At 43.0% G+C, this 23,410-nt stretch overlaps 3 protein-coding genes across 4 annotated transcripts; 2 read left to right on the top strand and 1 right to left on the bottom strand.

Moving 5' to 3' along the window:
• Positions 1–125: 125 nt before the first annotated feature.
• Positions 126–2,075, top strand: LOC135587166 (pentatricopeptide repeat-containing protein At5g56310-like). The gene has a single exon (XM_065078233.1). It carries the CDS (start codon positions 302–304, stop codon positions 1,709–1,711), a length of 1,410 nt encoding a protein of 469 aa, XP_064934305.1. The 5' UTR covers positions 126–301; the 3' UTR covers positions 1,712–2,075.
• Positions 2,076–2,227: 152 nt separating this feature from the next.
• On the bottom strand, positions 2,228–8,900 carry LOC135587165 (PWWP domain-containing protein 1-like). Its single transcript, XM_065078232.1, has 2 exons — positions 7,583–8,900; positions 2,228–5,067 (listed from the first exon to the last, which is right to left on the bottom strand). The coding sequence occupies exons 1-2, from the start codon at positions 8,682–8,684 to the stop codon at positions 2,540–2,542; spliced, it is 3,630 nt and encodes a 1,209-aa protein (XP_064934304.1). The 5' UTR covers positions 8,685–8,900; the 3' UTR covers positions 2,228–2,539.
• Positions 8,901–10,898: 1,998 nt separating this feature from the next.
• On the top strand, positions 10,899–22,764 carry LOC135587167 (sucrose nonfermenting 4-like protein). 2 transcript variants are annotated; one of them, XM_065078235.1, is made up of 13 exons: positions 10,899–11,744; positions 12,465–12,552; positions 12,886–13,071; positions 15,417–15,551; positions 15,647–15,706; positions 17,986–18,075; positions 18,950–19,084; positions 19,326–19,470; positions 19,608–19,781; positions 21,164–21,227; positions 21,315–21,384; positions 22,093–22,210; positions 22,277–22,764. In XM_065078235.1, exons 1-13 carry the CDS (start codon positions 11,620–11,622, stop codon positions 22,366–22,368), a joined length of 1,482 nt encoding a protein of 493 aa, XP_064934307.1. In that variant the 5' UTR covers positions 10,899–11,619; the 3' UTR covers positions 22,369–22,764. The 2 variants fall into 2 exon arrangements, with proteins under 2 accessions (XP_064934307.1, XP_064934306.1); XM_065078234.1 differs by having other exon boundaries at positions 11,474–11,744; positions 15,414–15,551; positions 22,277–22,577.
• The last annotated feature ends 646 nt before the right edge of the window (positions 22,765–23,410 follow it).

Genomic DNA, 23,410 nt, shown 5'->3' on the forward strand with positions numbered 1-23,410 from the left:
ATAATATATAATTAACCCATATAATGTTATTTTAAAATCAAAATATTAAAGATAATTTTTGAAAATCAAAATATTAAATATAATTAATTAAGAAAGATAATATATATAATTAACTCATATAATGTCGATCCCATTAACAAATGATCAGTTTGGGAGGAGGAATTGTCCACGGCCTAAACACATTTCTTCGAACACTTGGTGCGCTACCCGCTGCCATGGGTATATATATCAACATACATTACTGAGAGAGAGGTTAACCTTTTGCGGGATTCTGTTAGAGGTGTTGGGTTGCCTCGGGGACATGTCCCTCCTCCCGCCCTTGAGGCCTCCGTCGTCGTCAGGGTGGGAGGAGCTGCCCCCCGCCGCCCACCGCATCCTGCACTCCCTTAGCACGTGCACCTCTCCCTCCCACCTCCCCCGCATCCTGGCCCAGATCCTCCTCCACCGTCTCCACCCCAACACCACCATCGCCTCCGCCTTCGTCAACGCCTGCCTCGCCCTCCGCCGCCTCTCCCCCGCCCTCTCCCTCTTCTCCCGCCTCCGCCGCCCCCACGTCTTCCTCTGCAACACCCTCCTCCGCGCCGCCCTCCTGGTCCCCTCCTCTTGCGCCGCTCCGCCGCCCCTCCTAATCCTCTCCCACATGCTCCGCTCCTCCGTCGCCCCCAACAACTACACCCTCCCCCTCGTCCTCAAGTCCCTTCCCGACCTCCCCGGGGGCCGCATGATCCACGCCTTCGCCCTCAGGTCTGGCCTCGCCTCCGACCACTACGTCCGCAACTCCCTCCTCCACCTCTACGGAGGCCGCGGCGACATGCCCTCCTGCGAGCGCCTGTTCGACGAAATGCCCGCCCGCGAGGTCGTCGCCTGGACCACCCTCATCGCCTGCTACACCAACTGCCGCCGCCCCGGCGACGCCCTGATCGCCTTCGAGCGCATGCAGTACGCCGGTGTCGCGCCCAACCGCGTCACCATGGTCAACGCCCTGGGTGCGTGCGCCGCCCACGGGACGCTCGACATGGGCGTCTGGATCCACGACTACGTGAGGAGCCGCGGCTGGGAGCTGGACGTCGTCCTGGGCACCTCGCTAATCGACATGTACGGCAAGTGCGGGAGGATCGACGCCGGCATCGGCGTCTTCTCCAGCATGGCCGAGAGGGACGTGTACACCTGGAATTCCCTCATCATGGGGCTCGCGCTGGCCAAGAGCGGCGACGAGGCCTTGTCGTGGTTCTCCAGGATGGAAGGCGAGGGCGTCAATCCCAACGCCATCACCCTGCTCGGCGTCCTGTGCGCCTGCAGCCACGCGGGCCTAGTGGAAGCGGGCCGGCGGGTATTTGATTCCCTGTTGCGGGGAAGCTACGGGTTCCGCCCGGAGATCAGGCATTACGGGTGCATGGTGGATCTCCTGGGACGCGCCGGCTTCCTCGGCGCAGCCGTCGAGCTCATAGAGACAATGCCGTTCGCGCCCAATGCGGTCATCTGGGGATCGCTCATGCACGCCTCTCGAACTCGCGGGGAGTTGAGCTTCGGCGAGCTGGCGGCGAGGAAGCTGGTGGAGTTGGAGCCGACGAACGTGGCTTACCACGTGGTCCTGGCGAATCTGTACGCGGAGATGGGGAGGTGGAGGGAAGCGGAGGAGGTGCGGAGGCTGGTGAAGGAGGGCGGACTGAGGAAGGACGCGGGTTGGAGCTTCGCGGAACGTGTGGGGTAGAGTGGATCGCTCAAGGTGTTCGCCATAAGTCCTTGGGCGAAGGTGGCGGACGAAGCAGGGGGTGTGGCGATCGGAGAGAGCAGGGAGGACGGGGATGCCGCATAAGGGAACAAGGCGGAGGCCTCCGAAGGGGTGGGGGGTGAAAGCAGAGGGAAACCAAAGGGTGAGGTTGTGGGCATCAGCGACGTCGACGAGAGCCACGGTCCAAGGAGGGGGTGACGGGGGGTAGAGTGGATCGCTCAAGGTGTTCGCCATAAGACCGCCAATCTATGCTTATTGTTAAACCTTGCCGTATAATTGGAATGTTTGTGACAGCATTTGACGTATCCCACTGTATAACACGCTGAGGATTCTTTGGGAATCATCCATAAAGAAGAGGAGGAGCCGCCTGTCGTTGAAGGAATCTACAAAACAGCAGCAGCAGCAGCAGCATTAGAAATAGGAACAGAATGCCTACGCTAAGAAGAGCTTATCACTACAGATATCTTTTCTCATGAAGATGCCAACTACTAATCGTAAGATCATAAACTCTGAATTCCACCTTCGTAACTTACCCTCGAAGAAAAAAAGAAAAGAAAAAGGACGAAAGCAGCAACAACAAGCAAAGAATAAAATGGGTTGTGCAGCTCAAACACGCAGTTCCACGGCTGCGCTGCCGTCCAGAGGTCACAAACCAAATCGTCAAACAGGAGATAGGCGTGTAACGGTACAAGTCTAGAGATCCCATACATTTCCCACTGTCAACATAAGCGGTCTACGAGTAAGCCAGAGAGAGGCCGCTTGTCTCTTCGTTGCAACCGCTGCTGCACCGTCCTTCACCACGAGATCCTACAGCGGGTGGTAAGGCACGTAGCCCAGCGACGACTTGACGCTGCTCACGATGTCGCTACACCTAATCAGGAGGCTCAGCATTTGGTTGGCGAAGTCTCCGTTCGGGTTGCCTCTTTCCTCCACCTCGCCTCCGTGCTGCCTGTAGTTATGCGGCGGCGGGTCGCTGGATTGCGCGGCCACCGGGCCGCGGGCTTCGTCCCTATTGAGACTGCCACGATGTGGCGGGGGCGGCGCGAGTGCCCGATCGGACACGCGAAGCGAGGGTGGTGGCGGAATTGAGACGGATGAAAAGGATGAAAGGGGAGGAGGTGATGGAAGGTAAGGGTTGTGTATCAGCCGAGAAGGGTATGATTGAGACTGTGCGGATGATGGTGGTGGCGGTGGCGGAGGAGAAAGGAAAGTAACGGACTTGGGAGTCTTACTGATGACGGTCGCTACTGGAGGAAGAGAGGTTGAGGGTGCATCTGCATTGCTACGGCCATTGCCGGCAACCACCACAGGTGGCTCCGCCTTGCCGTCGACGTTGTCCAACATGAATTTTACGCGGGGAGCCTCTCTGGTGCCCGTGGCGCCGCCGCCCGCGCCAGCCTCGTCGCTGGATTTCTTCAGAATAGATTTGAGCTGACCGGCAGGCGGCAGAGCGAAAGAAACGCTGCCGCTGCTTGCCCCGCTTCCAGGCCTGACGAACTGGGGGCCTTCGGACCTCTGCCCGGCGGCGTCGGAGGCTGGCTCCGGCACCAGCGGCGCGTCGGCGTCGCGGAGGTAGTAGTGGACCTTCACCTGGCCGAACATCTCGTTGCTCCTGGCGTGGTTGAGCGCGGCCTCGGCATCGGGCTTGAACTTGTACACCACCTTGCAAGTGTTGGATTTCCAGTAGACGCGGAATCCGGAGAGTTCAAGCGGCCCGAACCGGGCGAACTTGGCCTTCAGGGAAGCCACCGATGGCAGGGTCGTCCGTGGTGGGAACTTCATCACGAGGGTGGTGGGCGAGGGTGCTCGCGGCGGCGGCAAGGGTTCTTGCTTCTTGACAGGCTCTGCCGCCTTGTTGTTAGGTTTCGCCAGCCCCACGGACACTGATGCCGCTGCGCTCGGCTGCTGCTGCTGTTGCTGCAACTGCGCATCGGGTACCTTTGGGATGATGGTTACCTTCTTCTCACCTGCCAAAGCCTTGAGCTTCTCCATCTTCTTCTGCTTCTTTGCGCTCATCTCTTCTTGTCGATCAGATGGGGTTCGTTTGCGTCCAGCCACGGTGGGATCATCAGGCCTGAAACTGGCTCTCGGCGGTTTCGTGATGGAGGGCGGCGCTCTCTCATCCTTGGCGGCCTTCGACGGAGCAACCTCAGCAAGTGCTGCAATGGGCTCATGCGGCGGCCGAGCAGCCAATGATTTGCCGGCTTGGACGTCCGGCGCTTCAGCCTCGCTGGCCGGCGGAAGGGCCAAGCTCTTCTGATAGACCAGAGACCGGAACCTGAGGAAGACATGGAGCGCGACCCACGGGGCGTCGCGGTCCATTCCATAGAAAGGATCCAGCGCTAGCTCTTGCAAGTCACTCACCAGCTCGGGCAGCTGCAGAGTACGGGAACTCAAGTCGATCTGGGGAAGAAGAATAGCAGAAGCATAGGGCTCCATGGCGCGAGCAACCCCATCTCCCCTTCTCAGCGACTCCCCTTCGACGCTAACGGGCTTCCCTGCTGATCTCCCATGAGGATCCTCGACCTTGGTGGACACAGGCAGTCCAATCCCACCGCTCCGTTCCTTTTTCTTCTTCTTCTTCTTTGTCACGTCGGCAGCAGTGCCGTCAGGTCCCACGGAGCTACCACCATCCTCACGCGGGCGCTTCTTTACCTTCTTCATGATTCCACCAGTAACCTTGGCATCCTTGGACTTCCATCCTTCTGCAGGTCGAGCCAACAGTCCCGCCCTATACCCGTCCTTAACCTCGGCAAGTACATGAGCAGCGGCGACAGCGGGGTCTACCTTTCCGAATTCAATCTCACCCAGCTGCGATGCTGCTTGTCGAGGACTAACAACAATGGGAACGTCCACGGCCACCGGCAAGGTTTTCTGCTCCGGTACCGGTCTATCCCCGCCGGTATCTTGAGAGACTTGCGGCGGAAGCTTGTCATCGGCGGAAGCAACGACAGTAGGGGTTCTCTTCTGAAGCACGTAGTCACCGAGGTTGGAGCCGCCCGCCGCCGAAGCCGGAGCGTACGAGGCGTCCTGGAAGACGAGGGTGGGCTGGACGTGAGGGGCATAATGGGCGGAGATCGGCTGCTGCGGGGGCAAGAGGTTGTAATAGCTGCGGAAGGGGTGGGCGGGGGAGGGGAAATCGGGAAGGGAAGGCTTGGGAGGGCCGACGCGGGTGCTCGGCGTCTCTTGTTCGTCCCTCCGTTTCAGGACGTACTTGTTCTTCTTCGCAGATGATGGGAGCTTGGCCGCTTTGGGCGCAAGCTGCTTAGCGTTGGAGGAGATCTTTTTGTGGCGCAGCGGCTCGGCAACCACCAGTGGACCGCTCAGAGGAGTCGCTGGGAAACAATAACATTTAAAAAATTAATAATAATTAGATCAATTTGACTATTAAAAAATAATTATTAATTAATATAAATAAAAAATGTAGAGAGTTTAACCGATATAAACAAGAATGGAGATTTTTACTGCTAGAAGGTAAAGTTTGATGCAGACCCACGTGGGGCCACCTCGATAGATATTCCCCCTCTCGGCGGGGGGTGGGAGGACGGGACCATCAGAGGGCGTCATCCCAGCCCAATGCCCATTATTACACTTTGACCTGATTTATAGCGTGTGGTGGGCGATACACGGAAGGTGTCCACGGAAAGCTGGCGGTGTGTTCCAAGTGCTGGGGATAAGATGTCACATGCCGTCGAGCGTGGCAATATGACAACGGTACCAAGAATATATAATGGCTGCTGGGGTGTCCGGATAAGGGATTTTTTCTGGCCGAAGGGTAGCTGAAGTCAACACAAAGAAACGATCCCCGCGTATCAGACTGGTACTTTTAACAAACAGCAGGCGGGCAAGGCATAGGAGACCAGTCGCGCCTACCCTCTCGGTGCACCCTTCAGAAGTCATACAGGTAGAATGCAAGACGAGCCCTCCAAAAGACACCCCATCTTAGCGTGTTACTAATCTCTTCCTCATTTTGGTAATGAACTTTCAAGTTGCTCTCTCTGCCTACAATCAAAATTATTTTTACCATCCTAAATCGTGCCAACGTCCTAACAATAAATCAGATGTCCACTACAAATTCTAACTTCTGGGCATGACATAAAAAAACACCAAAAATTCTTCTGTTCAATGTCCTCGTTTTGTATAAGGATATCAAAGTCAAATCATTTCTTTGGATATTTAATACAATTGCCCAGTGGTGATCACCAGCAGTACTAGTTACAATTCCACAAAACCCTGGGATCGGAACATGGGGATTGCCACAATGAGTATCCTCGAATCAACCTTTCCAACACTTAAACTTCACAATCAAGTGGCTTCACTTGCTACATCCAAACACTCGAGACATAAAGCTACATATCCATGCTCAAGCCAGCCATATCCAGTAAAAGAATACTTCGCAAGATCTATAACTTCCCAAAGCCAGGACTCCATGTGAATTCGGAATACGAGGGACAACAATAGTGCATGCTGTTAAAATGGCAACTCTGCAGCTCTTTTTTTAAGTATAATGATGTGACAGCATAAACACAACATCCAGATTTGCAAGGAAAAATGGACATATTTCCGAGGGACTAAAACAATGATGTGGTTGACAATAGATATAATAAATTTCAACTACTCAATGGTCAATGGACAATCCAAAAGGAATTTTCAAAAGGTTCATACATGAAAAACCAGAGTTGTAAGGCTACACAACCAAGCATAACCTTTTCTGACAGGAGTCTGTGTCGCTTCATCCTCTATTACCCCAGTCCTCTCCATCAGTTCATTCTTTCGCACTTCTTGTGTCGTAAAGAATGGACACGACCCTCTCATCAGAAAACCAATTTGAAAAGAGAAATTCTTTCGCAATTCTTATTTGATAACAAAGCCTTACATCAGAAAACCAATTTAAAAGCAAACGGGAGCTCAAAAATACGAGAAAACCTAGTTTTTTTTAATCACGAGCTGGTATATGGAACAAGTGCAAAATATGCATAAATCATAACTCGGATAAAAGATGTAGAACAAAGAAACTCCCAACCATGAAAGAGTGATGAAGTGGGAGGTCTATCTGTGCCTTGCCAATTTAAAAGACTTGTGCTGGTGGGGTGACCACCACACGGACTTAAACACTTGACATGATCACCTTGAAATGCCTATACCACAATTATATCTGAATCCAAAAAAGTAGTTGGGACTTCAGCATCAGTAAATCCTAAGGACGTTATTAATTTAAGAAAGATTATCAAAATGGCATGCCAGACATTGAAGGAGCAAGGATTTCAAGAATAGAGAACCAAATGACTTGATGTGATTTTGATTACCAACTCAAACATCGATGTTATCAGCAATCAGTTCGCACAATTACTTTGAAATCAATTTTGGTGCTCAAACATCATTTCATTCTAATGTTTCACACTGCAATGATTGCCAGACATTGAAGCAAGAGCCTACTGAATAACAAAATGTGGTTTCAAACTGGAAATCTATATATTTGTTGTTATCAACAATCAGTTTAAATCAAATGAGTGATTCTAAATCTTTTTTCTATTGTTCAAACCTTGTCTGCATACTAAGGTTAGAAAATCAAATTATTTAGTTTATCCTAGCATATAGAAAGCCAAATCACAATGAGAGCATGATAATGAAAAAAAATTGCGGCCATGTCAAGAATTCCCGGCACATCTATTGTATTCCAAAACAAACTGTTAGTGATGAAACACATGCTAAACAACCACACACTTGACCTGATACTTCGGTCAATGATGAAGATTACCAGTATCATGCAGTTATCCAATTTGAAATATAGATAATATCTCAGTGACAGCATAAAAACACAGAAACATAAAGGCATGCAATAGTTAATACCTCGGGGAGCAAATCTTTCAGGCTGATCTGACAACGACCCAGTATGTGAAGATGGCCGTACTGGCTCTACCCCAAATGCTTGTGCATAGGTCTCATCAAACTCCTCAAACACTGCTCTCCGGTATGCAAACATCATCGCAATGTTTTTAATCTGATCTATACTAGCTTGGTCACCTGCCAGAGGATCCAAGGCTGTCTGAAGCACAAAGGCGAGCGCCTTCTCAGGTGAAAACTTGTCCCTCGTGCTGTTGATTTGCTTTGATGAGTAAACACCCCCTGGCTCAAACCCTGGAACATCCACATAGAAGTATCCTGGGACACGGGCAGGCCTGATGTTGACTGTGTTCCGGCAGTAGCAAGTCACAGCAAGAGCCTCTCTCCGGCTAGTTTCGTCAGCTGCCTCTTCTACAGCCTTGACAAAAGGCCGCAAGGTGGTCTGCTTGGACTTCTCGGCATAGTGAGGATCAAAAGGGATGAGCTCCGCAGGATCAAACCAACCGTAGCTGCTATCCCCAAAGAAGGCGACCAAAACATGGCCCTCTCCCTTTGTTCGTCGAACTGACGGCGACGCAAACGCTTCGCTGAAGATGTGACCAGGCCACCATGGGTGCGATTTTACCTTCCCCCACACCATGTCACCCAGTTCGAACCCATTCATCCAGTTCCCCACTGCCCCGTGCGGAATCCTAACCCCATCTGAAACCTCAGCCTCATCCGAAAGCCCGTCCTCGTCGAAATCCCTCCCTTCCTCCTGATCAGCGACCAGGATCTCACCTCCGGCATCAGCGGCAGCAGAAACGCCTTCCCCGACATCAGATTCGAGAACCCTAGCTTCACTCATCGCGGCCTCGGCATCTACCGGGGCATCCTTTCGAGGTCCAGACAGATCCGCTACGCCTCGCTCCAAAACCGTACCGCCGATCTCGCTTTTTAGCTCCACGGGATCGAGCTCCATCGAAACCCTAGATTCATCAGAACCATGGCCGCCCACGTCAGCAGCCGCCTTGTCGCCAGCCATTGTCCCTTCTTGCGGGCTTCCCATCCCAAAGGAGGGATCAGCGGAGCTACGGCCGATGTCGCGCTCGTTCATGACAGAGATCATGGCCAGATTGGAGCAGAGAAAACCGAAGCCCTGCAAAATGAGCGACAGGAAGCGGCACAGACGAACCCTAGGCGTCCAAGATCGAAGAGCACGCCATATAGCGAGGTAGAAAACTGCAGGAATCGATCGCCAGGAAGAGGGCGAGAAGCAACCCTAGAACAAGAGGGGGAGAGAGAGTCGAAATGCGAGTCGGATGAGGCGCCTCCCGTGAAGCCAGGGGTTGTGTACGGGAAATGTAATGGAAACCTCCATCAGACGGCTACAAGAAAGCCCTGCGAGGCCATCCAACGGTCGTGGATTCTCCAGGTGGGGCGTATGGAGGCTCTTCACCGGCATTCCCGGGTATGGACACCGTTAACACGTGAGAGTCCTCACTCCACCTGACCAAAAAATTATGAGGATTTAATATAACGGTGATTTTTCGAAAAAAAAAGGTAATTCTTTTTTATTTTTTGTCACAATATATTTTTATTTTTCGAAAAAAGGTAATTCTACTTTTTCTCTTTATAATATTTTTTAGCATTACTAAAAAAATTATAACTCAGTATAAAGACACCATAATATTTTTTTTAAGAATTATAAGTATATTTATAATATTTTTCTTAAAAAATATTTGTAATATTTATAAATGTTGTTTCAGTCTATTTTATTATATTATAATGTTTTATAATAGAGTTATAGTGTTTTTGAAAATGTGTCAAAAACACTATAACTCATATAGAAGTCAAATTATTTAAATGTTTATTTTCTTAAACTAAAATTATTTTTAAAATAAAATATTTTTATTTAAAAAAATATTCATATAATTTAAAGTTTTTCCAGTATTTTTGACATATTTTCAGAAACATTATAAAGAAGAGACAATGGATTGTAAAAATATTAGAAAAAAAATTATAGACATTGCTTATTTATTCTTATTAAAAAAATTAGAAAAACATATATGATTCATAAGGAAAATTATTTATATTTTTTTTTACTATGTTACAATGTTTTCTGAAAATATTATAATGTAATAGAAAATACTGTAATTGGGGATAAAAAAAAGTGGATAGGTGATTAAATGTCAAATCAATGATATATTTGAAATTAGAGAAAAAAAGGGGACAGTAATAGGAAAAAAAAAAGAGGGTATCTTTTGAGCAAAACATAAAAAGAGAGATTTTTTCTAATAAATTATCTTTAACATATTTTATTTTAAAAAAATATTTGGTGATATAAAAATAAAATAAAATAAATAATATAAGTGCTATATTGATCTATTTAGAATAACATGTGCTAACATGACATTGTTCCCTTTTCATTACATACATGAATATTTTTTATATTTTTTTATTTATGTGTGAAAATATTTAGTTCATCCTTTTTTCATCTCATACATGAATATTCTTAACTTTTTTTTTATTCATATAAGGATAAATCTTCTCTTTACTTTTCATTATTCAAATTTTATCCATATCTTTCTATCTCTTTATCTTATATGTGAATCTTTCTAATATTTTTTTCTATTTATGTTTTAGAAAGACTTAATTCATCTTTCTCCATCTTATACATATGAATATTTTTAATATTAAAATTTAAACTTATAGTTAACTTAATTCTTAGTATATATAAACTTTGATCAAAATAATATAGCAAGTAATTATTCTTTAAAAGATTTACTAATAAATTAGTCTCTAAGAGAAAAAGAGATCTCCTAAGTGGTATCCACAAATTTAAATTTAATATTAATACTTGAAATTTTTATCAACTAAATTAGCAACACATATTGTTACTTTAGACTTTTATTGCCTGATGTTGAAGCTTGTCTTAATTCTAGTGTCAAAGATTCAATAGGTGGCCCTATCAATTACAGTGGAATCTGACCTAACCAAATCCATCCAAATTTTAAATGAGTAGAATCAAAGACTCAAAAAGAGGAGAATGGATTAAAACTAATAGTCTAAAGAACTATATAGAGAGATATTTTTATACTGAGGTAATCCGAAACATTAGCGTGTCAATTGTCCCAATTACCGTTTTGGATTAGTAAACATTATTATAGGTTGCGGGACCCACTGGGAGAGGTGGTGACCGGCCGCAGGATCTCGAACCGACGGCCGAGATCACTGGTCGCCTCCGACCTTTTTACTCCCTTCCGTCAACTAAGAACCTTAGAAAAGGAAGGAGGGCGTGTTAATGTTTATGCGACATCGTTTTCCGTTTTTGTCCTCTCTCTCTCTCTCTCTCTCGCTCGCTCTCATCGTCCCCTTTCTTTTCCTCCCTTTTCGTCGCCTTCCGGCTCTCTGCTCTCCTTTTTCCTCTCCTCCGCCTCCTCTGGTCTCCTCTGCTTGGATCGATACGATGCCGTGGGATATACGGTATGATCTATAGCCCCTTTCATTGGGTCCGAGGTATCGTATTTGGGAATCTTGAAGTCTTTTGCTTGATCGGAGGTCGGCTTTCTCAGATCCGGTTCCTTGGTCGGTTCTTCTGGTTGATCAGATGGGATTCTTTCTATTTCTTGGATTTCGATCGATATCGTAGTGCGTCTTGGATGAGGTGATTGGATTTGGAGGTCGGGACGATTTGGAAGCGGCTGTTCCGGTTGGGATTGTTAGAGAAGTGTTTTTGGGGGTGGGATTTGAGTGGAGACTTGTCTTTAATCTTTCAGCGGGATTTTGGGAGATTTGATGCTATTTTGGGCGTTTCTTTGCCTCCTGGCTTGGGATGTGTGATCGCCGGGGGGGGTCCTCTGCGCGTGTTGTGGAGGATCCCGTTGCAGGAAGCAACGTACAATTAGGGCTGTGATCTGTTTTATCGTGCTATATTTTCTTACTTTGGTATTAGTTGGTGGTTGTTTTGACCTAAGGCCGGGGATTACCCCCTGGTTAGGAGGAGAATAGGTTAAAGGTTGTCTTTCTACATTGGACGAGTTCGTTTGAGGCATTCGGGCAATATGTTCTCTTCGGGCACCGAATTTTTGCAAGAGGTAGCTGGTGTTTCCGGGTCTGCGCTGGTGCCCACACGATTCGTATGGCCTTACGGCGGGAGGAGGGTCTTTCTAACTGGCTCTTTTACAAGGTCGGTTTTGAGTTCTTTCCTTTTTACATCTGTTAATCACCTTTATGCTGTTATTTTATTTTTAGTAGTTAATCACCTTTTTTATTTACAAGGTATAAATCATTGTCTGTTTATGATTTTAGATTACAAGTCTAGATTACGTTGTTGTGATAGAAATAAAATCTAGATTATGTTGTATTGAAGCAAATTGAAAGTTTATCCAAACAAGGAGTCTGGTATGTTATCTATGCTCAGAATCAGCTATCAGATTACTGTTTTCATATAATTGGTCTTTATTTTGTTTTGCCATTGATTAATTAAGTAAAAAAAAGATGAACATACATATGCCACTCAAACATGTCATTGCTTAGACAAATGATATGTTGATTAAAGTACCATTCCATCAATTCAATAGAACTATTTGACCCCACATCCAAAATAACTCATAAACAGCCATCGTTTCGAATTTGCAAGTGATCCTTAATATTTCTGTGACCAATTTGTTCATATATCGGTGATGCTTTAGGGGGTAAAAAAATAAAAAGCAACGTATGTCCTGAGGGTGGTTGATATATGGTTGGTGTGGGAAATTGATATCAGGTGAAATGCAGACTCAGCTCATGATACTCCTGTTTCTCCATCTAAGCATGTCATATGATATAGTTATTTGGTGTTTGTGGTTCATTTAGTTTACTGCATGCCTATAACTTTAGCTTACAAGTTCGTAACTGCATGCATCAGGTGGTCCGAACACTTACCTATGTCTCCTGTGGAGGGTTGTCCTACAGTGTTTCAGGCTATTTGCAGTCTAACACCAGGGTTACATCAGGTACATTCTGGGTCTATTCCTGTTCTCATTGAATGCTGCTTTTAAAATTTGCTTTTACAATGGACTCCACTTTTTGCATGACATGCCTTAGTCTGATCTCTTTTAGCCATCAGTCCTAGGTTCTTTTTGGATGTTTATTTGGTAATCAATTTGCTCATAGTTTTTTTTTTTTACTCGTGTATCATCTGGAACAAGTGGGGCAGTCAGGAGCCACACATTTAATCATGGGCTTTTATATGCATGAACTCTTAGCAAACCCTTTCTACTTTATATGAAATGATCCGTGACATAAGTTATTGTTTTGATATTTACAATTTGTCATGTTACATGCAGTACAAGTTTTTTGTTGATGGAGAGTGGAGGCACGACGAATGCCAACCTTTTGTCACAGGAAACGATGGGATAGTTAACACTATCTACTTGACTAGGGAGCCTAATCCTGTGCCTGCACTATCAAGCCCTGGAACTCCTAATAGCAGAATGAGCATGGATATAGACCATGAAGCTTTTCAGCATGTGGTAAGTGTTGTTAACAAGTTTTATTGCATGCAATATTATACATGAAGACTAATAAAAAAAGCAGCATCATAGAATTTCACTGGAAGTTTTTGTTAGACATGATGTAGCACCTGTATGAAATTAAAACTTGCTTTTTTACTTAAATTTATGATGAACCGAGGACAAAGAACAAATAGTTTCATATGGTTGTGCTACAAGTTTTGTTAGGTAAGTTATACCAGTTGTATTAAGATAAACAATCAATCTCCTTATGATGAACTAACTAGTTAATATCAATTATATAATGGCATTGTCATACTCACTGTTATATCTTTAGGTTCAAAAGAATGTGTGATGTCCTTATGTTGGTCTTAGGCCAGCATTGGTGGTACCATGCTAAGCTGGTTTGCTTGACGAGCATGTGCTTGGTCACATGCCGAGGTACATTAGTGAAGTCAACAGGATCTTGTTTGGTGTCTTATGTCATACTATGTCGTGCATCTTTGACTGTCTTGTGCTTAGCATGCATGACATAGGAAGATGCACTTTTAAACCATACTTGCAACTGACATCATCAAAGTGAAGGAAACTGTGGACGATCCGTGTCTCTTCTTACTGTACTCGTGTTTCTTTGTTTTTTAATGTAATGCCAGATAGCTTTTACCATGCAATCTGATGTTTTACATGCTTTCCTTTTTACCTTAAAAATGAAACAATCTTGTGCAGATAATCACACTAAGAGCATGTGTAACCACACAAACAACAGGACTTGATGTCCTAACCTATTGAGTGTGCACACAATGCCTTAACCACTATGTCTTTTTCTCAGATACAAAAGTTTACTGTCCCCTTATGTTTACACAACCATACATACCTGATGTTGACAACAAGACTTGAACCTTCGGCCACTTAAGACTTAACTAGGCATACAATTAGGTTCTGAACCAGTCTTTAAAATGATCTTAAAACCTAGTTCGACATCGACTATTACCCAATTCCTCTTTCACATTATAGTTCAGAGTATTAAGTCAAAGTTAAATGTTCCGAAAGTATCAAAGTATATCAAGGATGATAATCTTGTTGGATTACAAAAATGTTGCACAATTTCTGCGAACATTTTCATAACCAAAGTAACTTCTTAAACATTTATTTTTAGCAAATAAAAGATTTGTTATTTGTCTCGAAAATCTCTATGCTACTGAACTGTAATTTCACCTCAATGATTGATTGACTATGTGCTGTTTTCATGTAACTCTGTTTGGTCATTAGGTGCTTGGTCATTTTCTTTTGTTTAAGGTCTCTTTTTTGCAGTAGCAATGTCATCTTCTTATCTTCAATTTTTTGTGTTGTAGATTTTGTCAAAAATCATGATAGTTTTCTGTACAGGTAAGATGTAACAATAAAATCATCCTATAAGTGGGCAAAACAGTTGGTGGTTGCAACATACCTCCATGGTTCCCAGCACCATGCTGAATTTCCTAGTCGCAGAATTATGACTCGGTTGTGGCCAAGTGCATCTTTGACGTACAGCCTTTGAGCACACTTGGAAACATTCCCTATTACTGATGGGATCTTGCAAATTTTAACTAACGTAAAGGGGGAAAGAACAAGATTGTTTTTGGTAAATTAAGTTCAATTCGTTAACTCTGTAGTATTAGCAAGCATGTGAACATCTTTTCTAGAGCAAGATGACAAATTATATGAACTCACCTATATCTTCCAAATTTGTTGAGGATCAGTTCTAGTTTTTTGGCTTTGGGTATCTTTTATGTTCAAGTTTGCAACTAATTTAGAGACCAAAACTGCTCCTATATTGATTAAGGGAAAAACATATGATGATTGCTCAAGCTAACAGGATAACTTTATCTACACCTATCTGCTATGACTTCTGTGTTATCTGATGTTTATATGAACTGTCAGTTTGTTTTTCTCAAGTTTATAGTAATTATTTTGTAATGAACTCTTGCCGACACATTTTCTTGTCTTTGTAATGTCTGATAATAATTATACATTGTTAGCCTTGCATTTATCAAAATTAGTCTGGGTGATCTTCTCCAAACCTTACGTTGGTGGGAGTTTCATGCATTGAGCTACCTTTTTTTTGTCAAAAGGAATCTAGATAGCAATGTAACACATTTTATGCTTAATTTTCCACTCTTCAACGTCAACTATGTTTTTCTGACTTAATTATGAAAGGCACATCAATTAGGAAGATCTTTTTCTAATCAAGAAATACCGAGTGCAATATGCCAACATTCTTCTAGAATATGTATATTTTTCATACAAGCTGACTGCTGCATCTAATTGTCATCAATTAATTGTTTTGGTCTTTTAATAGCCCAAAGTTATTTGTTGCACCAAAGCAGGTGGCAGTGTCAGATGGTACCATGCAGGACACTGCTCTTAGGATATCAGAGGCTGATATAAAGATATCTCGTCATCATATTTCTACATTCTTGTCTGCACATACAGCTTATGATTTGCTTCCTAACTCGGGAAAGGTACAAATGCTTAATCTTTTATAATAGCGTGGACATTGTTATGCATAATATATAATTCTGGTGAAGTTTCCATTCATTTGTGTGTTAAATTTCAGGTCATTGCTCTTGATGTTAATTTGCCTGTGAAGCAGGCTTTTCATATCCTTTATGAACAGGTACTTCCTTTAATGTTGAGCTGTCATTTCTATTTTTGAAATTCAACAAACAATGCTGAGGACTCAATTTCACATATTATCTTTTGATCATTTTGGATATGCAATTAATCAGGCAGGACTAACTCAGTTCAGTGTTGTCAAAAGTGCCAAGTGCTAAAATGTGCCAAGGTTTCAAAATGTTCAAGGCTTGGCACTTTCCCTAGCGAAGCGAGACTAGGCTCACACGAGCGAGTCGCTCACATCATTTCATATTCATATTCATAAAATATAGTTAAGGATAAAAATAATTATTAAAAATAAAAATTAGATAACATATGAGTTTCACGTCATTTCATATTCGTAATATTACTGTTAAAACATTGAAATTGCATATGTTTAACCGCTAAAATAAAGCTGCTACCCATAGTTACCATGATTTAAGATCCTAAGACTACCATGACAATCCAAATGACAAACACTAACAGTCCAATAATTCAACACTCAAGAGCGAGGCTATACTAGTGGAGTCTGACCAAGTTCAAAGATGATGACGGAGAATGGAGAATACACTTTTGTGGTGGTGCCCCTCGATTGGCTGTCTAGTTGAGTTCAAATGTATCTGAATCCAACATTGTCTCATTGAATGCTGAGGCAGGGGATGGTGGTTCATAGTAGGGGAGACAGGGGGTGGGTGGCGGTTATGAGACATAGGTGGCAGTGAGGTGGGTGGCAGTTGAGAGCAAGGGGTGGGTGGCCCTGCATTGCTTGGAGATAGACAGAGATATTAATGCGGGCAGAGGAAAGGGGGGTCGGGGGTGGCCCTACACCACTAGGAGGGAGGAGCGGGGGGAGAGAGAGCTGAGATCGAGCGAGAGATAAGGGGGAGGAAGAGAGAGAAAGAGAGAGCTGAGAGTGGGGAAAGGCAAGAGGGTGGGGGCGCCTGCATTGGGGAGGAAAGAAAAAGGGGAGGGGGTGAGGGGGAGAGAGAGAGATCAGAGTGAGGGAGAGAGAATGGGGGGAGGGGGCCTACATCATGGTTGAAGAGATGAGTTTGTTGGAGAAAGGAGGCAGCGTTCACGATTGCAATCGTCGGGTGACGTCGAAGGAGGGTTGTTGGGTGGAGACAACATATGAGATATACCGATAATGTTGGAGAAGGTCGTTGGGGGGAGGAGGCGGTATTCGCGAGAGGGGAGGTTGTTCAGTCATCTGACAACGTCAAAGGAGGAGCTCTCAGCTGCAAGAGGGTCAATTAGGGCTCGCATGAGAACATGGGCCATCAAGAAATCTAGCTAATTTACTTGATAGAGTCAAACCACTTGGCTTGGTCTAGGTTGAACTCAATATAGGAAGGCAAAAGGAATCTAATCAATCGATCGACCCAAAGCATTTGGCTAAGTTTGGATTGGACTCAATATAGAGAATTTGACTCAATGCAATTGGGTCAATCCAAACAAGTGCCTAGGCCATTGGGCTCCCAGGAGGCACTCGCCTAGGCGACACCCAAGCCTAGGCGTCTTGCCTGAGTTGCCATGAGATGCTTGGGCCTCACCACGTCCCAACACACATTAACATTTTTTATGTCTTTGATGCTTTGGATTTTTTGTTTACTATATTAGCATTTTGGTAGTTGAAGGGCTAATACTTAAACTAGAAGCCATTAAAACTGTAAGTTAAACTGAAACCCTCCAATAATATTTAATTATGCTTGGGGATATATAGAAGCACAATCAGTTACAGAGGACTTTTGTGTGTCAATGCTTTGTGGTTTGCAATTTTGTGTTCCATTATGGGTTTGGACTGGTAAGGTACTGGTTTGTGTACCGAGTGTCGAAAAACCTAAAAGAACTGAAAAAACAAAAAAGAAGAAACCGCTCGGTATTTCCTCTGTGTATTGGTTGATACCAACCCTATATTGAGCATACCAGATGGTACAAGACCTATACCGCCTCGTATAGATGCAGTACCGGGTGTACCACCCGGTTGACATCAGTCCATGTACTGGTAACCTATTGAACCAATAAATACTATCTATACCAGGACATACCATACCATGTGTAGTGTGCCTTTTCACATATCATTATCTTTCCAAATTATGGTAGTCTGGGAAAAAAAATTATATGCTTAACTGTGTATCTTTGATTCTGCAGAACCTTTGTGATTTCCATTGCAGTTCTTTTACCACTGAAAAACATAAACATTATCCTGTTAATTCTTTCAATTACTTCTGTATTAGTCTTTTTTTTCTTTTTCTCAAGAATTATTTTTTCCTGAAGTTTCTGAAATAAATTGATTTTCAGGGAATTCCTGTGGCTCCACTATGGGACTCTATTAGGGGTCGATTTGTCGGAGTCCTCAGTGCATTGGATTTCATTTTAATTCTGCAGGAGGTGTGTAAATGATGTATCATTCACCTACTCATAGCATATTCCATTCATTATTTGAATATAGTTTGAATGATCATTATGATTAAAGTTAGCTATGGATCTTTAATTGTATAGTACATTCTAAACATGATCTGATTTTGTATGAATAATATTATGTATCTAATAATTAAATATCTGGCTAGAGTATTATTGTTTCCATAAGCTATTGTTAATAAAAAAGATTAAGGGTAATCCTTTTAATAAAAAAATATTCTTTAAATGTGAATCCTAACAGCTAAACTAACTTATGGATTATGAAAGAATAAAATAAGCAACCACTGTGAAAAGGTATTCTTTGTCATTTCCAATTTTAGATAGTCTGTGGTGGGCCATAGGGGCCTTACCTCTTGAACTCTTCACTTCCTCATCCTCTTCCTTAGCCTTCAAGCTTATAGGAGACTATTGATGGCAATGGGAAATATTCTGCCTGCTCTAAGAACACTTGTAGGTGATAAGTGCAGAATGCTGTCAAAATCATGGTTAATTATTGTTCTGATGATGTAGATTGAGGGAATAACAGTGGTGATAATGGTGGTTGGCTGGTTGGGCCAAGATCTATTTTTTTTCCTGTGAAAATGCTTGTCTGCAGATGGTTATTGACTGATACATTTGTTCACTTTTTATTTTTTTTAAAATGCCACTTTCGTCTGACATTTAAAGAATATGCAATTTTGCATTTATATCCACTAAATTGTACTGTATTTTCTTTAACTAGTCGAAAGCTTACAAATATATGCTCTTCAAGCGAATGGTATTTAGTTTTTCTTTTCCCTTTTGTCTTGTCTCTCTTGGCATATGTATGTATTATCATAGACTATAAACCTTTGGTCATCTGCAGCTCGGGAATCGTGGCTCGAATCTAACAGAGGAAGAACTCGAGATACACACAATATCTGCTTGGAAAGAGGGAAAGCATCAAACGTATGGTCAGTTAGATGAGCATGGGAGACCACTTCGAAGGCGCATAGTGCATGTAAGCTCCTATTTAGCACTGCCCCTCAAGATCGAGACTTCAGTTTCTTATCTGCATGTTGACAATTTTATTAAGTCCCTACTGGCTTGGTCTTGTTTCTCCAGCAAAATAATGTGCTGTTTTTGAAATATTTATAACTCTTTTTCCTTGTAAGTTTAATATCTTTCTGTTACCCTTAATGTTGTATTTTATATATTGAAATATCAGATCAGTTTCACCCTGAATGTTATTCCTTATCTAGGCTGGTCCTTATGATTCCTTGAAGGATGTAGCTCTAAAGATTCTGCATAATAAAGTATCTACTGTTCCAATTATCCGTTCATCAGCTCAAGATGGTTCATTTCCGCAATTGTTGCATCTTGCTTCTCTTTCAGAAATTTTAAGATGTAAGTCATTCTTCTTTGTGGTGTTTGGCTATGCACAATCATAATTTCCCTTTGACAGTCTCACTATGGATTTTTGTATAATCTTTTGTTTTGGTTATCAATCTCATGCCTAACAGTTCCACTTTCTGTGCTTTCAGGTATTTGCAGACACTTCAAACACTCTTCAAGTTCTTTACCTATTTTACTACAACCAATTTGCAAATTTCCTTTGGGTACTTGGCTACCAAGAATTGGGGATCAAAGTGGCCGTTCGATAACCATGTTAAGAGCAAATGCATCACTCAGCTTAGCCCTTTCTTTGTTGGTTCAAGGTGGACTCTTGCCATGGTGCTATTTTGTAAAAGTTGTGAAATCTGCTCTTTTTGCTCAAGCTCTGTCTAATATATGGTTTTTAAGTGATGTCTCATACTATTCTTATGTGTTTGGTTGTTTAAAAGTAGAAATTTTGGTTGCTGTGGTTTCTTATATTTTTCTTAAATGTTGAAGGTTTAATCATTCTTGGAAACTAGCTTATACCGAGCAGTTGATTACATGGGTGTTTGGCTAGAAATCTAGCTTATAGTCATACAAGTTTATATGTAGGTTTGTGCATGCGTACTGACACATGAAAGGGAAAAAAGAGAGTTTGACTGTCACATGTCAGCACCATGCTTCATGTTACCCCTTATATGTAGTGTGATAGATGGACAGTTCAAAAGATTAATAATTCTATTGATATATATATGATGCGAGGATGCATGACTTCTAGCATCAAGTCGAATCTATCCATAGGGCGAATAACATAAGTGAAATTTGTGATGCCAAGTTGGTCGACGTCATGGTCAAATTATATGTTTTACGTGGTTATACATGGACTATGAATCACTACTGTGAAGCTCTACTTTAGGAGGAAAGATTCTGAGAAAACCTCTTAGTTTGTGGTTGACTTTTGTGATACTTAAGGCAACAGCAGGGACCATGTAGAGTCATAGACTAGAGTGGCAAACACATATAGTTTGTGCATGCTAGGTTAGTTGGTTAATAAGGTGACACCGGGAGAGAGTTTATCTTTCACAGAATGGACATGAATTAAGAGATCAACCCTTCAAATTTTATTTCTACAAGTCCTGTGCTGAGAAGGGCAAAATAGCTACAATGACAGTTGTGTGACATGCAGAGTTACTGAGTTTTTTTTGCTGGAGGTTAGGAACTAACTGAGCATTATTTGCTTTGGATGCCAAAGTAGTCGATGTTTATTTAGAGGTCTTTGTCCGCTCCTGTGTTATAATTTCTAGCTGCTTAGGGTAACTAAAAAATCATGCTAGTTTGGTCTTCCTCTAGTGCTTTACATGCTAATAAGCTGGGAGCACATTCAAGTTGTCCACGGTGCTAGGGCTAGATCAATCGAGCTGATAAAAATTGATCTTGATGATTGGGCCACATATATTTTGTTTGATTTTTATAATGTGGTTTCATCTTCTTCAATATTTAACAGACACAAAGGCATACAATTATGATATATGCTTGGTGTTAGTGCTTCTCAATATGTGAAGATATTATATTTTATCATCTAGGTTATTAACGTTCTTTTTCTCTTCCTTCTATTCAACCTTCAATTAAAATTGTGTCTCGGTAGACATCAATTTGTTTTATACTTTGTATACACATCATGTGCATACCAAAATCTTATGAGTTTAAAATCGGTTTCCTACAGCTGAAGTTAGTGCAATACCAATAGTTGATGAAAATGACTCTTTGGTGGATACATATTCCAGAAGGTATGCTGGATTGCCAGTTTTGTATTTTCAGAATTAATGCTTTATTTTGGGTGGACTTTATGTAGTTTGTCATACTTCTATCTACAGTGACATAACAGCATTAGCTAAAGACACAGTTTATGCAAAGATGCATCTTGATGAAATGAGTATTCATCAGGTAAGTTGTCTAGAACTCCATTCTTTTTTATTAAAAGAATTACACACAAAGATTATGTTTTTTTCCTAATTTCAAAGAGAGAGAGAGAGTTTGCAAACATGCTAAATCTGATAATCATGCAGATGGCAATGCACACTCGTGCTTGTTGGTTGCATTTTGCTACATACAGTTCTAGTTAATTGATTTGAATAACAGTGTAATTTAAGCGAGGCTTCTCCTTACGACAACTGGAGAACATTGTTAGTAGGTTGGTACACTCATGGGTATAACAAGTTTGAAGAAATTGTTTTCATCATCTTTGGTTCTTTTGTTTGAACAATGAGATATGGGTGAAAATCATTTTTTCATCCATATCTCATATCGGTCAGCTAATTGCACTGTGGAAATCATTTTTTGAGAGAAAAGGCTTGGATTGGATGTCTTCAGTTGATCTGTTGGTTCCAGCCTTTTCCCCAAGGATTCACAGGTGGGTCGAAAGCGCTGGGGTTTCAGACTGGGGAAGATGAGCCCCATAAAAATGTTGAAGCAGAAAAAAGACACTAGAGAACTTTGGTTGAACAAGTCCACGCTAGTTTGGTTTAAATCGCATGTTTTTCTTGCTTTTGTTTTTAATACTGCAATTCTCTGGACAGTTTGTTTGTTTTCTATTTTGTACATATTGAGCTGATTGAATGAATGTTACTGGTTCTTCTTTTATGCCAAAATCAGGCACTGCAACTAGGGCAAGATGCAAATTCTCCATATGGGATTTTTAATGGTCAGAGATGCCAGATGTGTCTCCCTTCTGATCCTTTACAGAAAGTCATTGAGAGACTGGCAAATCCTGGTAATTTTTCTTCATTAGTAATGCTAGTTCTAATTTGTTTCCCAGCCTCACCATCTACGATGACAGGGGTGCGGCGTGTCATCATTGTTGAGGCTGGGAGCAAGCGTGTGGAAGGAATAATTTCACTTGGTGATGTATTCAGGTTCCTGCTTGGTTAGCCATGGAACCGTCTTAACTGCTTTATGAGCATTTCAGGCTGCTGTGGAAACGTCGGTTTTTGACCGAAGATTACTGTCAGCCTATCATTTTCTTTTTTTCCTCCTGTGATTGATTAATTTGATAGGGCCTCCTGTGGTTAGAAGGCTGCGAGGGGTCTGTAAATGTTTAGGATATCAAGTTTTATTCACCTTTTTTTTTTCTTTCTTTCTTTCTTTCTTTCCTTTACAAAGCCCCTTGGCCTCCATTGACTTCATTGATGTCATTGGATTGAATTTCTGCACAGGAATGCCACTTACAAGTGGCCACGAAGTGGACTCGAATGATGCCTGTCAAATCTCATCGTTTTAGTCGCCATCTTATGAATCAATCATTGGATTGTTTCCTTGTTTCGAGAATTTTATGGCTTCTACCGTTTGCTCTCTTGCTTTAATCTTCTACACTTTTTGTACGATGTGATGTGTGAAAAAAGAATTTAAGTTCGTCAACACTTTCTTTGATTTTAGCAGCAATGTTTGATGGTCTGTTTCTGTTGTTGGGTGAATAAAAAGCCGTAACTGGCTCCTCGTCGTCGATGTGATGGTCTGTTGCAGTAGAATCATAAAGAAACTGGCACCTCGTCGCGAGCATTTACTTTGCATCAAATCCACTGGCCTCAAAGATCGACAAGATAGCCGAATCAGCGACTACATTCAAGCTAAGGCAATCGATTACCTGAAGTGGCTCATTCAAGGTACATTAGGGTTTCCGTTTCTTACCCAACAAGCTTTGATTCCAGGAACGAGGGGATCCAATGGAGCCTGTCGGGCCTGCAGCAAAACGAATCAAGAAAGGGAAACGTAGCGACGGACAAGCGCTACAAACAGAGAAGATGGAGTCGGCAGAAGGGAGGAGCGACCTTGAGGCGATTGAGGGGAGGAGGAAGAGCAAGTTGGTGCAAAAACCGGCTCCATTGACGACGATCTTATTCTTCGACCGCAGTCTTGGGAACCCCAAATCGCCATCGCCCGCGCTCCCCCTCCCCCCACCCCCGCCTCTTCTCTC

The sequence above is a fragment of the Musa acuminata genome, chromosome BXJ1-8 (genome assembly GCF_036884655.1).
Source record: "Musa acuminata AAA Group cultivar baxijiao chromosome BXJ1-8, Cavendish_Baxijiao_AAA, whole genome shotgun sequence".
NCBI classification, from domain to species: domain Eukaryota; kingdom Viridiplantae; phylum Streptophyta; class Magnoliopsida; order Zingiberales; family Musaceae; genus Musa; species Musa acuminata.

Coding starts and splice junctions, on each gene's coding strand:
- LOC135587166 (XM_065078233.1), top strand. CDS start 302: ATGTCCCTCCTCCCGCCCTTGAGGCCTCCGTCGTCGTCAGGGTGGGAG.
- LOC135587167 (XM_065078234.1), top strand. CDS start 11,620: ATGTTCTCTTCGGGCACCGAATTTTTGCAAGAGGTAGCTGGTGTTTCC. Junction 18,076..18,949: donor TCATTTTAATTCTGCAGGAG/GTGTGTAAATGA, acceptor GGTCATCTGCAG/CTCGGGAATCGTGGCTCGAA. Junction 19,782..21,163: donor CCTTTCTTTGTTGGTTCAAG/GTGGACTCTTGC, acceptor GGTTTCCTACAG/CTGAAGTTAGTGCAATACCA.
- LOC135587165 (XM_065078232.1), bottom strand. CDS start 8,684: ATGATCTCTGTCATGAACGAGCGCGACATCGGCCGTAGCTCCGCTGAT. Junction 5,068..7,582: donor TGAAAGATTTGCTCCCCGAG/GTATTAACTATT, acceptor ATTGTTTCCCAG/CGACTCCTCTGAGCGGTCCA.